The 13,396-nt window shown below is 43.1% G+C and overlaps 1 protein-coding gene across 1 annotated transcript in view; it reads right to left on the bottom strand.

Moving 5' to 3' along the window:
• Positions 1-13,155, bottom strand: part of SRGN (serglycin) — a 34,748-nt gene extending 21,593 nt beyond the window's left edge. The window contains exons 1-2 of the mRNA XM_006148932.3: positions 12,999-13,155; positions 4,033-4,180 (exon numbers count right to left, since the gene is read on the bottom strand). Coding sequence (XP_006148994.1) covers positions 4,033-4,180; positions 12,999-13,077 — 227 coding nt within the window. The 5' untranslated portion in view covers positions 13,078-13,155. The remainder of the gene's footprint in view (positions 1-4,032; positions 4,181-12,998) is intronic.
• Positions 13,156-13,396: the final 241 nt, after the last annotated feature.

Genomic DNA, 13,396 nt, shown 5'->3' on the forward strand with positions numbered 1-13,396 from the left:
GGCCGGGGGTGGGGGGGGCGTGGCAGGAATGGCCACAGCACAATCCCTTCTCCTCCCTTCTCCTCCTGAGATCTTGGCCACGCATGCACACTAGGCATGATTTTCAAGCCACTAGGCCTGGGACTTGAACCATGGTCAGCCATGTGGGAGTCCAATGACATAACCAGTACGCCATCTGCTGGCCCCCAAAAAATTATTTACAACAAGGTAAGCATTATATTTTCCAGCATATTATTTCATTTTCTCAAAAAATTTTAAATATATATATACATATATATATATATATCCCCCGGATTATTCTGCCTCCAACCTGCAGAAATTCAGTCGAAATGCCGAAAGGTGAGGCTACCATATCAGGGTAGGGCGTGTCTCAAAGGAGCACTGAAAGACCAGAGCAATGGTGCCACCCTTCAGTGACAGGAAGGGGAACGAGATCAGTCAACAGTGGAGGGTCATAGACTATGGGTCATTTTCTCCATGACAATAATAAACCACAGGCCATAGTAGCGCACACACCCTGTAGCAAATTGAAAAACAACAACAACAAAATGTGGAACAGGCATAACAGGGCCCAGGACAGGGCCAAGACCACATCAACACATTACATACTGAACAGAGGAGGAAGAACAAGCGAAGTAGGAGGAAACTAAGGACGAGATGGGGCGCGGAAGCCCAGGGAGGAAAGTATTGCAAAGAAGGGGCAATTAACTGTTTTCTAAGGCAACGAAGAGGCCAAGTAAGCTAAACACAGGGAGGTAATCAGTGGATGTGACACTCAGGAACAGCTGTGACCTTAACAAGCACCCTCGGTAGAGTCTAGAAACAGAAGTCCAATTGCAGGGGCTGGGGGGTCTGGACAGTGGGCCCAGGAAATGTCACTGTGCAGGGGAGCAGAGAATGCAGCAACAGCTGGAGAGAACGCAGAGTCCAAGGAGAGATTTTGCCTACACACAGGAGAGGCTGAATACGCCTGCTCGCGATGAAATGATACTGGGTTCAGAGAGTTAAGTGTAGAACTGAAATCCTAGAGAAGGGGAGTGGGGATACAATACCGACCCCTCATGGCACCAGCAGATGGCATAATGGTTACGTCACTGGACTCCCACATGACCAATGCTGGTTTGAGTCCCAGACCCCATGGCTTCAAACTCATACCGGGCACATGTGCGTGCATGCCCTAACCCTCAAGAGGAGAATGGAGAAGAAGGGACTGAGGCATGGCCACACCCCCTGGCAGGTGATTTCTCACTTTTTTTCTCTCTGTCTCTGTCTCTCTGGCAAGCACATGCACCCTATAGCAAAAATCTCTTAACAAAAAAATGCAATGAAGGATGCTATATTACTTTCGAACTTAACCCTGTGGAGTGAAAGTAAGAGCACAGTGGGAAATTAAAAAAAAAAAAGTTGTGTTTTGAGGATTGTAATGATAGAATCTCAGTGACTGCCAGAGAGTCACCAGAGGTTACCAAAGTGGTGATGGCTTTACCTGGTTAGGGCATGATTTCACTGCCTTTGAAGAGAGTAATTTCCTAGGTTTGAGTCTAGAAAATCCTTTCCTTTTTCTTACTTTTCGTTTTCTTTTCTTTTTTTTAAAAGAGAGCTTTTTGCTATAGGGCGCATATACTCAACAGAGAGACATAAAGTGAGAAATCACCCCCCTGCGGGGATGGCCATGCCACAATCCCTTCTCATCCAGACTCCTCTTGGTATTTTGGGCATGCACGCACACATGCCCAGCATGAGTTTTAAGGGTCTGGGACTCAAACCACAATCAACTACATGAGAGCCAGCGATGTAACCGTTACACCACCTGCTGGTCCTGAAAATCCTTTTCTTAATAGATTTTTGATGTATGATATCTCTGATATTCACTGAAATAATGAAATCTAGGGGCCAGACAGTGACCTAGCAGTAAAAGCAATGCTCTGCAAGATCGGCCCACATCAGAAAGTTCTGGGATTGCACCCAAAAGCTGCGCTGTGTATATCAGGCATGTATTTGCCCATGATCTGGGGCAGGCTGAAGCTGGGTGTGGTCTGTAGCATCGAGACGTTATTGGAGTGCTCGTTCTCTCTTTTTCTCACTCATGGACAAATAAATAAACCTAATAACAATAAATAATGGATTTTAATATAATTCAATTCTTTGTTGCTTATGAATTCCTATTGAGCCTTTTTGCTAGTTTAAAGTAGGTTTAATGTGATCGAAGAGATTTAATTTTTATTTTGTAGGTCATAGCCATTAATTCCTCCTTTTCATAATTTCTTTTTTTTTAGAATTATTTTATTCTATCTTTATTTATTTATTTATATTTTTAAAAAATTTGATCAGAGAGAAACGGAGACGGGGGAAAGTGAGAAAGTAAGCCACCAGGTCCAGGACTTGAACTGCAGTCAGCCGTGTGGATGTGCCCTTAACTACTATGCCACCTGCCGCAACCCCCCTTAATTTCTTTTTTTATTTAAATCACTTTTTATTCCAGAATTTTTTTTTTAAGAGAGATTTTTGCTATAGTACATATGCACTTACCAGAGAGACAGACAGAAAGTGAGACATCACACTATGGGGGAGTGGGGGATGGCCACAGTGCAATTCCTTCTCCTCCATTCTCTCAAGATTTTGGTCATGCACACACATGCACCCAGCATGAGTTTCAAGCTTCCAGGTCCAGGACTCAAACTGCAGTTAGCTATGTAGGCATCCAGCAGCATAACCATTATACCGTCCGCTGGTTCCCAGGATGTTGGGTTTTTTTTTTAATTAAAAAAAAATATTTATCTCTTCCAAGAGACAGTCACCCCAACAGGGTCTACATGCTTTAGGGCTTATGTGCTCACCAAAGACAGAGAGAGAGAGAGAGGAGGAAATATCCCCCAGCGGGATGGCCAGACCGCAATCCCTTCTCCTCCATTCTGCTCTCGGGATCTTGGGCACACAAGCCCATGTGCCCAGCATGATCCTCAAACCACCTTATCCAGGACACAAACTGCCCAGTCAGCCATGAGGAATCCAGCACATTAACCTCCATGCCACCTGTTAGTCCCAATGTTCAATTATTTTCAATCCCTGCTGGGTTATCTCTGCCACTACCCCCTCCATAAAACTTTTCCAAGACTAGATTAATCAGGTACACTTGTACTTCTCAGATGCCAGTGTACACAGTATGGTTTTATATCCATGTATTGTGCAATAAAAACGGAACTATCTAAACCAAAGCTTAGGGGCCAGCAGATAGTGTAATGGTTATATTGCTGAATTCCCACGTAGTCGACCATGGTTCAAGTCCCGGACTCAGTGGTTTAAACTCACACCAGGTGCATGTCCGTGCAGGTCCAAAATCCCAAGAGGAGAATGGAGGAGAAGGGATTGTAGTATGACCATCCCCCTTGAGGGGTGATTTCTTGCTTTCTGTCTCTCTCTGTCTCTACAGCGAGCACACACACCCTACAGCAAAAATCTCTCTTAAAAAAAAAAAGAACAAAAGAAGACACTCTTGGGGTCAGGAGATGGCACAGTGGTTAAGTTGCTAAATTCCCACGTGTCCAACTAAAGTCTGAGTCCTGAACCTGGTGGCTTGAAACTCACACCAGGCACGTGTGCATGTGTGCCCAAGATCCTGAGAGGAGAATGGAGGAGAGAGGATACAGCATGGCCACCTCCCATGGGGCCATGAGGGAGTCCAGCAATGTAACCACTATGCCACCTGCTAGCCCCGCAATCTCTTTTCCTCCATTTCTCCTTGCTGTCAGGATTTTGGGATGTCAGTGCACATTCCTGCCATGTTTTTTGAGCCCCTGGGCTGGTATGCAGATCACATTCAGCTATCTGGGAACCAATTCCCAATAAACAGCTCACTTTCCCTCTCTCTATTTCTGTCTCTCTCTTTCTGGCTAGTGCACACGCCCTGTGGCAAAAACCTGAAAAAAAAAAAGAGAGAGAGACACTCTCAACTATCTTCCTACCTCCATGCCAAGATTTCCACAAAGGTTGTGAAATTAAGACCACTTAAAAATCAGAGAAAAGTCCACTTACGAAAAAGGATCGCTCCTTGGTGGGAGGATTCTATTGGATTCCTCTGGAAGTAGGTCGAACAACGGTCCCTTTTCATCGATGCAGTTTGCAGAGTTACTGTCAGGACTGCAGCGCACCCACTGGTACCTGGCTCTCCGCATAGGATATCCTGGCCGAACAAGGAATGCACATGGTTAGTATCGCTTCCGCAGCTTCCAGTTACTCTCTCCCTAAGAAGTTTTTCATTACATAGATTAAATTTGGTGGAAGGTAAAGTGTGAACACGTCTTGTGCCGGGTGATAAAACAGCAGCACCCACTATGCCCCAGCCTTTCACATGCCTTGTCCTCACAGCAGATTTTTTGTTTTGGTCATTGGGCACGTGCGCTGGCTAGAGAGGAGGGAGGCAGAGAGACAGAGAGAGGGAAAATGAGAAATCGCCCAGCAGAAGGAAGGACCATGCCACAGTCACTTCTCCAACATTAACCTCTCAGGATTGAGGGCAAACACGCACATGTGCCCAGCATATTTTTCAAGTCACTGGGTCCAGGACTGAAACTGCAGTTGGTCATGTGAGAGTCCAGCACCTTAACCACTATGCCACCTGCTGACACCTCACAGCACTTTTTTTTTTAAAGAATTGTTTTATTTAACTTTATTTATTTATTTATTTTGATTTGACCAGAGAAGGACAGAATAAGAGAGAGACAGGGAGAGAGAGGGAAAGTGAGAAAGCAAGCTGCCAGGTCCAGGGCTCAAACTGCAGTTGGCCATGTGGGAGTCCACTGCCCTTAACCACCACACCACTTGCCAGCCCCAACCTCACAGCACTCTTATAAAATAGCAGAGAGTTAGAGTCAGCAGCCTGGACTGAGGTCCCAGTTCTGCTACTCATTAGTTTTTTGTTTTTGTTTTGTTTTTTTTTTTCGCTATTGGGCGCGTGCACTCACCAGACAGACAGAGAGAGACATAGAGACAGAAAGCGAGAAGTCACCCCCTGGAGTGATGGTCACGCCGCAATCCCTTCTCCTCCATTCTCCTCTCGGGATCTTGGGCACGCACGCACACGCGCCCGGCGTGAGTTTTAAGCCACTGGGTCCAGGACGTGAACCGCAGTCGACTATGTGGGAGTCCAGCGACATAGCCATTACGCTAACTGCTGGTTCCCTGCTACTCATTAGTTATAAAACCCGAGGTAATTTCTCTGAGCCCCCTCTGTAAAGTGAAAGTACTAATAATATCACATGTTTGTCACAAAACTTAAATGAGAAAATGCACATAAAGACTTTTATAGAGAGGCTGTCCTTATAGTTCAGCAACTAAATGCTGTTCATTGTGAACTGGGTCCCACATGGTTGAATGTGATTTGAAAAATCCTCAAAAAACATGGCAGGTATATGGACCAATGTGCCAAAAATCTTGACAGTAAAGAAAAGTGGAGGAAAAGAGTCTGAGGGGCTAGCAGATGGTGTAGCAATTACATCACTGGACTCCCATATGGCCAACCTCAGTCTGAGTCCCAGACCCAGCACTTGAAACTTACGCTGGGTGCATGTGTGTGCATGCCCAAGATTTTTGGAGAAGGGATTACAGTATGACCATCCCCGCTTGGTTTCTCACTTCTCTTTCTCTCACCAGCACGCATGTCCCTAAGGCAAAAAACTCTCAAAAGAAAAATAAAGAGAGATTGCAATGGCCACACCCCAACGGGGGGGGGGAGAGGTTCTCTCTCTTTCTCTCTCTCTCTCTGGCAATTAGAAAAAAAATAAAGACTTACCATAGTGCCAGATACATACTACTCATTTGATAATACTATTATTTTTATACTATTATTTCCATTTTATACAAAGGAAAATTGAAGCTACATAGGTGCTAAGTAGAGAAACCTGGATTCAAACCCATATCTGATCCTAAAGCCAATCTCTTTTTCTCATCTCTTTGAGATAAATCAAATCAGCTTCCAAAAGGTTAAGGGATACACAGAGTGCCCTAGTACTCGTGCTGTACCGAACTCCAGTTCTTTTGTTCTAGGGTCTCATGATAGATTTTCTTGTGAGTGGAGGACGTGTTCAACCTCTCCTCCAGCAGAGGGCGATGCAGTCACACCTTACGCTGGCTGACCAGCACTGTCCAATAGAAACTGAAGGCAAACCACACAAGAAGTTTGAAATGCTCTAGCAGCCATATTAAAAAAATAAATAAATAAATAAATAAGGTAAAAAGAGACAGATAAAATTAATTTTAATACATTTAACTCAACATATTTTAAAAATTATCATTTAACATATACTCAATATGAAAGTTGTTGAGGAACTATTATGTATATTTTTGATACTAAGTTTTCTGGATTTCATATATTTTGCATTTGGGCACATATCGCAAGTGTTCAGGAGCTACAGGTAGCTTGGGCAGAAGTGTAGGAGGTCTCCTCTACATATGGCTTAAACATTTGATAATACTTGAATATCAAGCTGAGAAATGGTTTGCTTGGATAAAAAGCTAAACAGAACAAGAAGATAAATGCTTTTTTTTACTTAGTTTTGTTTAGAGGTTTTTGCCTCAGAGTATGTACACTCACTGGAGAGAAAAAAAAAGAAAGATAGTGAAAGGGAAAGTGAGAAATCACCCCCTGGGGGGAGGAGGCCACACTGTAATCCCTTCTCTAATCCTTTGGGATCTTGGGCATGCATGCACATACACATGCCTAGCATGAGTTGAAACCCACCAGTCTGGGACTCAAACAGCAGTTGGCCATATGGGAGTCCAATGATATAACCACTATGCCATCTGCTGGTCCCAAGATCAATGCTTTATGAGGAAAAATCCAGGTGAAAGGCCACATCTTTTATTTTATTTTTTTAAAAATTATTTTATTTCATTTTATTTATTTGTTTTAATTTGATCAGAGAGGGACAGAGTGAGAGAGAGAGAGCAAGAGAGAAAGTGAGAAAGCAAGCTGCTAGGTCCAGGATTTGAACTGCATTCAGCCATGTGGGAATCCAGCATACTTTAACCACCACATCACCTGCTGGCCCCAGGTCACATCTTTTCATTAGTATAATTTTTTTTTGAGAGGTTTTTGCTATAGGGCGTGTGAGCTCGCCAGACAAACAGAGAGAGACAGAGAGACAAAAAGCGAGAAATTACCCCCCAGGGGGGATGGCCACGCCACAGTCCCTTCTCTTCCATTCTCCTCTCAGGATCTTGGGCATGCATGCACACGTGCCCAGCGTGAGTTTAAGCCACTGGGTCTGGGACTCGAACTGCAGTCGCTACATGGGAGTCCAGGGACATAGCCATTATGCCAACTGCTGGTCCCACTTGTATAACTTTGATAAATTAACAAAAACATATTTCTTTTTAAAAATTATTTATTTATTTTTATTTATTCATTCATTTATTTTAATTAGACCAGAGAGAGAGGGGGGGAAAGTGATAAAGCAAGCCACCAGGTCCGGGACTCGAACCATGGTCAGCCATGTGGGAGTGTCCAGCACCTTAAATACCACGCCACCTGCTGGTCCCACAAAGACATATTTCTAAAATACAAAATTCCTTCAGAGTTCAGAACTCAACTTTTAAAATCTATTATATAGAGAGGGCCAACCAGTGGGACAGTGATTAAGGCAGGTGGACCCCACATGGCCAACTGCATGATTCAAGTCCTGGATCCGATGGCTTAAAAAACATGCCAAGCTTGTGTGCCCAAAATGCTGACAGGAGAATGAAGAAGAAATTGCAGTGTGGTCATCCCCTCTTAGAAGTGATGTCTCACTTTATTTTTCTTTCTCCACCAAGTGCACGTGCCCTATAGCAAGGGCTAGAAAAAAAATTTGTATAAAGAAGTCAAAGGTAGAAGTCCTTCCACTCCAAAAGTCTATCTAACTTAAGGCTGATGATATTAAATGTACTTTGAAATAAAGAACAAGGCGATAGACACAAAATTCCTGACATAGCCACTCAAGAGTATGGACAAAATGTGAAAATTCTTAGTTCTAGGACCTGAAATTGTGAGAGTATCTTTTTCTTAAAAAAATATTATAGAATTATTATTTAATTTTATTTATTCATTCATTCATTTTAATTTGACCAGAGAGAGACACAGAGAAAGAGGGACGGAAAGTAAGAAAGCAAGCCACCAGGTCCGGGACTCGAATTATAGTCAGCCGTGTGGCAGTGTCCAGCGTCTTAACCACCATGCAACCTGCTGGCTCCCATGAGAGTATCTTGATTGGGTCTTAAGGTAAATGTTTTAAAATTATCATAATTAAAAGAAAATAAATAAAAATGGGCCAGTGAGTGGTATGGTGGTGAAGGTGTTGGAATCCACATGGCTGACTACACATTCTAACCCTGGATCTGGCAGCTTGAAAAACACTGGGTGCATGCACAAATGTACCCAAAATCCCAAGAGGGGAATGGAAAAGGGATTGTAGTGTAGCCAGGGGGGTAGGGGTGATTTCTCATCACTTTTCCCCTCTCTGTCTCTCGGGTGAGCACACGCGCCCTACAGCAAAAAATAAATAAAATAAAAGGGAGTACGCTCATGGACAGAAATGTTCTCTTCCTGCAAGATCTACTGGCTTACCATGTAGTGAGTTCCAGAGGAAAGAATGGTTTTCACTTAGAATCGCTTCCCTCAAGGCCCCTCACCACACACAGTCACTAGCCCTGCTTTATGAAAATACTTCCTATGTGTAAATAATAGCAGAGCAAACAACCTTCTCCTGTAGTCTCTTTGTATCTCTTTATGTTACCGATTTTTCCCGACATAGTCACGGTTTGCTAATTTTCTATTCTTAATGGAAACATATTGCAGGCATGTTAGAGAAACTTAAACAGAAACTGCTATCATGGTGGGGCTGGGGGGAGACCATTTTGATGAACTCAAAACAGTAGCATTTAAACGGCTACTGTGGGCCAGTCAGTGGCATGGTGGTTAAGGTGGCTGGATCCCACATGGCCAGCTAGATTGTTAAAGTTCCCAGGCCAGGGGCTTGAAAGACATATCAGGCGTATGTGTGCCCATAATCCCAAAAGAAAGAAGAAATGGAGAAGGGACAGGGTGCTTTCTCACTTTGTCCTTCTCAAGCACACACGTGCCTTCTGGCAGATTTTAAAAAATTAACTGCTGTCGTTATCTAAGTTAGAGTTACTTCCTGCTGGTCTATCAGTTCCACAAGATAGATAAGTTTCTCCCTGGCTTGCAGGATTTGACAAGCTATAAAAATCTCCAAGTTTACTTTCAATTTCTCCCTCTACTCATTGCTAAACATTAGGCCAAGGGCTTTAGTCAAAGGAATGGTTTAAAAACAAAATCTAAAAAAAAAAAAAAAGAAAAAAGAAAAAAGAAAAAAAAATCTCTATTCCACAAGTTGCAGGAGAAAGTTAATTCTGCCCTTGGAACTGGACAAAGAGCTCTGCCCTTAATTAGTTGTAAGGGGCCTTGGGCAAGACTCACAAACTTTTTGGAAGGAGCTAATGTAAAAAGCAAATGAAATGATGAAAGTCGGATCCAATTTTCTCCTCTATAAATTGGTGCTAATTCTTCCTCATAAGGGAACATGACCATCATTACCAGAGAAAGGATGTGAAGTCACATTACAAAGAGCAGTGCACTATGTGGAATGGATATCGTGACTGATCTTGAAACAGTGTAGAATGGACACATGGCCCTGCCCTGGCCCCTGGGCCACGCCTGCTCATGGGTTTTTCATCTCCTCTCTCTCTTTTTAAAAGGATTATTTATTGGGGACCAGCAGATGGCGTGGTGGTTAAGGTGCTGGACACTCCCACATGGCCAACCACAGTTTGAGACCCGGACCTGGCGGCTTCCTTTCTCCCTTTCCCTCTCTGTCTCTGTCTCTCTCTCTCTCTCTCTGTATGTGTGTGTCTCCCTCTGGTCAAATTGAAATAAACGAATGAATAATTTTTTTTAAAAAAAGGATTATTTATTTAGTTTTATTCATATTATTATTTTTTTTAATTTGACCAGAGAGAGAGAAATTGAGAAACTAAGCTGCCAGGTCCGGGACTCGAACCACAGTTGGCCATGTGAGAGTCCAGCACCTCAACTACCACGCAATTTCCCAGCCCTCCATTTTCTCTCTTTATGGGCACCTTTGAAAGATGCATACCATTACAGGATTCACTAGCCTCATCAATAATCCCCTGGAGTTCTGTATGAACTAGATTAGCCACCAGTGCTCCCAGGTCTCACACATCCAAATTTCCATTTCTTTGCACTCAGAAGACACAATTTTATAGTTTTACGTGGATTTGGCTTATAGTACAACTAAGCGCAATGGGCTGAGTTGTGTCCAACTCAAAATGCATACTTTAAAAGTTTTTTTTTTAGATGTTTGGGCCTTAAGGTGCATCTGCTCACCAGAGAAAGACAGACAGTGAGAGGGAAAGTGAGAAATCACCCCCCAGAGGCGATGGCCACACGACAATCCTTTCCCCTCCATTCTCCCCTCGAGACCTTGGGCATGCATGTACATGTGCCCAGTGTGAGTTTCAAGCCACCGGGTCCAGGACTGGAATTGAGGTTGGTCATGTGGGAGTCCAGCGATGTAACTGCTATGCCATCCTCTGGACCCCATATTGTGAAAGTCTTAACCCACTGTACCTCACAACATGACCTTACATGGAAACAGGGCCATTGCTGATGTGATCAGCTAAGATGAGCTCATTAGGCTGGTCCTAGTCTGCAACGAGTGGGTGTCCTTACGAGCATAGGGTATCGGGACACAGACGAGGGGAGGGAAGACGAAGGGAGAAGGTGCCATCTGTAAGCTAGAGAGAGGCCTCAGAATGAAACCAACCCCGCCAACACCCTGATGGTGGATTCTAGCCTCCAGAGCTGTGAGGAAATAAATGTCTCTTGTGTAAGCCCCCCAGCGTTCTTCATCATGGCAGCCCGATCACTCACACAGAAACCTAAGAAGATTTTGAATATGCTTAGTAAAAGCAAGCAAGAAGCCTAGTTAATTTGATCAGTCAACCCAATGGGTTAAGTAAACTTGGTAAAAGATGAGAGATGTTATGGAGACATAGCTGGCATCACCCGGAGGTGTGATGCAAAGGTGTCCCAGCTCCGCACTGCAGCCTGTGCTGCTGTCACTCACACAGCCTCGCCTGGGCACAAGTTTCCCTTTGTGCTCAGATGCAGGCACAAGTCCTTGAGCCCAGCACCAAGTGCCCTTCTTTGGAAACACCCTAGTTTTCAGATTATTCACCGTCTCTTTTTTTGTTCCCTTTTTCAACAAAAAGTAACGCTCTCATTAGGAGGTGACATAAATGCTAGGATTTTCTACGATGTCATGATGGTTTCTTTCTTTCTTTTTTTTCATTTCCTTCTAACAAATACATACTATATTAGGAAAGTTTTTGTTTTCATTTTAGTTTTACCTATTGAATCTTAGTAGGAAAATGTAATATTTCTGTGGGAGTTTGAAAATAATATATAATATAAAACATAATAATATAAAGTCTTGCAGCTCTAGTTGGGATATACCCAGCACTAACGGGTCACTCGAGTCTGAGCTACAAATGTGGACCTTGTCAGAGGCCATGTAACTGGGGTGCTATTTCGTCAAGCCGAAGGTACTTCTTAAAAGACCAAGTAAAGTCTGTTTCTGCAATCAATGATGTTTTATACTTTAAAAATAAACAGATTATGAAAACTTTCAACAATATTAATTGTGTTGTTCTTCAGTGTTAGCATAACTAGAAGAAAATTATCTTATAAATTCCCAATATATACTAAATGTCTCTGAGATCATCTGTTAGATTTCATGTCCACCGGAAGTAAGAACATGACAATTGGAAGTCACTTCGAAGAAACAAATCCAGGACATGTGTGTCACTGTGACTCAATGTTTCCTTTACCACTTGGGGGAACTTAGTGTTTTTCTACTGTGCATAAATTCTACCATCTATTTATCAGGCCATACCTTCTGCTTTATTCAGACACAATTTCTTATTTATCAAAGAAAAAGAAATTGTATTTTTTTTTTAAAAACTGATTGTTTTCACTGTCCTAGTCATTAAACATCGTTCTTGTTTTTGTTTTTGTTTTAAGAGAAAAAAGAGCACATGCGCTCACCAAAGAGACAGAGATAGAGAGACAGAAAGTGAGACATCATCCCCACAGGGGGGGATGGCCACGCTACAATCCCTTCTCTTCCATTCTCCTCTCGGGATTTTGGGCGCGCGCACACACACACACACACACACACACACACACACCCAGCATGTTTTAAGCCACTGGGTCTGGGATTCGAACCTCAGTTGACTACTTGGGAGTCCAGTGACATAACCATTACGCCATCATTAAAGCTTTTAATCTGACGAATTAGCCCTAAATGGTAGAGAAGCCTAAGAAGATGTTTCCAAATGTTGTGTTTCGCAGAGTGACAGCACAAGTGCTAACATTATTTGGCCTCTCTAAAATCCGAGCAGATTTGCAACCACTCTGTCTAGCCATAACTGAATTTTCCATAAGAACCAAGATGAAAAAGAGAAATATACACAGTCAAATGTGCCCATCTGGAAAGCAGCATCTGTCAATGTTAAAATAATGATGACGCCACCACAATGTATTATAACTTGGGATTCCTGGGGCTCAAGGGTAAGGGAGGCTCCAAAACACCAATATGCTGTCTCCTTCATGCAAAAGACACATGGGTCATTTTCTATGTTCCTTTCCTGAACATTTTAAATTTGTCAACCACACATTTTCATCCAGAAATAAAACAGCGCAACTCAATCATTGTAAGAGTTTACAAGACCACACCTACTTACAGGTGAATCCTACTTGGTACCAAACTCAACTCACACAAAGGAGTTCGGTCACCCCAAGCCCTTCTGTGTCTCTGTTCCCACAGAATTACACATTCTGTATCTTAGCCTGAAAGCCGTCATGCAGGTGGATTCTGAGGCTTAGGGTGAAGGTGTCAGGAGAACTCGCCTCCAGGTCTTACCTTGCACTGAAGATTCCAAAGCCAGGATGAGGAAGAGGGCCAGGACCATCCTAGTGCACTTGAGTAGCTTCTGCATCATGACCGGCTCCGTCCAGCCCCCCGGCTGCTCACCAGCCTCACAAGTAAGAAGTGCAACAGGGTGCTTGCTGTCCCTTTTAGAAAAGGTTCCAAAACCTCAAACCCTGCCCAGAGTACACGTCACAATTTCCTGAACAAATAGAAAGAGATCCACATCAAAACCCAAAAAGAGAAAGAAAAAAAACACACACACACAGCAAAATAACTATTCATACCCATTATGAAACTGCGTTGGACTCTCCCCAGGCCCATTTTTCAAAAGTTTTGTTGCTTCTGACTTGCCTGTTATAAATTTTTTCCCATCAAAACAGTAGAATCAG

Source organism: Tupaia chinensis, unplaced genomic scaffold (assembly GCF_000334495.1).
Source record: "Tupaia chinensis unplaced genomic scaffold, TupChi_1.0 Scaffold000250_1, whole genome shotgun sequence".
Lineage (NCBI taxonomy): Eukaryota > Metazoa > Chordata > Mammalia > Scandentia > Tupaiidae > Tupaia > Tupaia belangeri.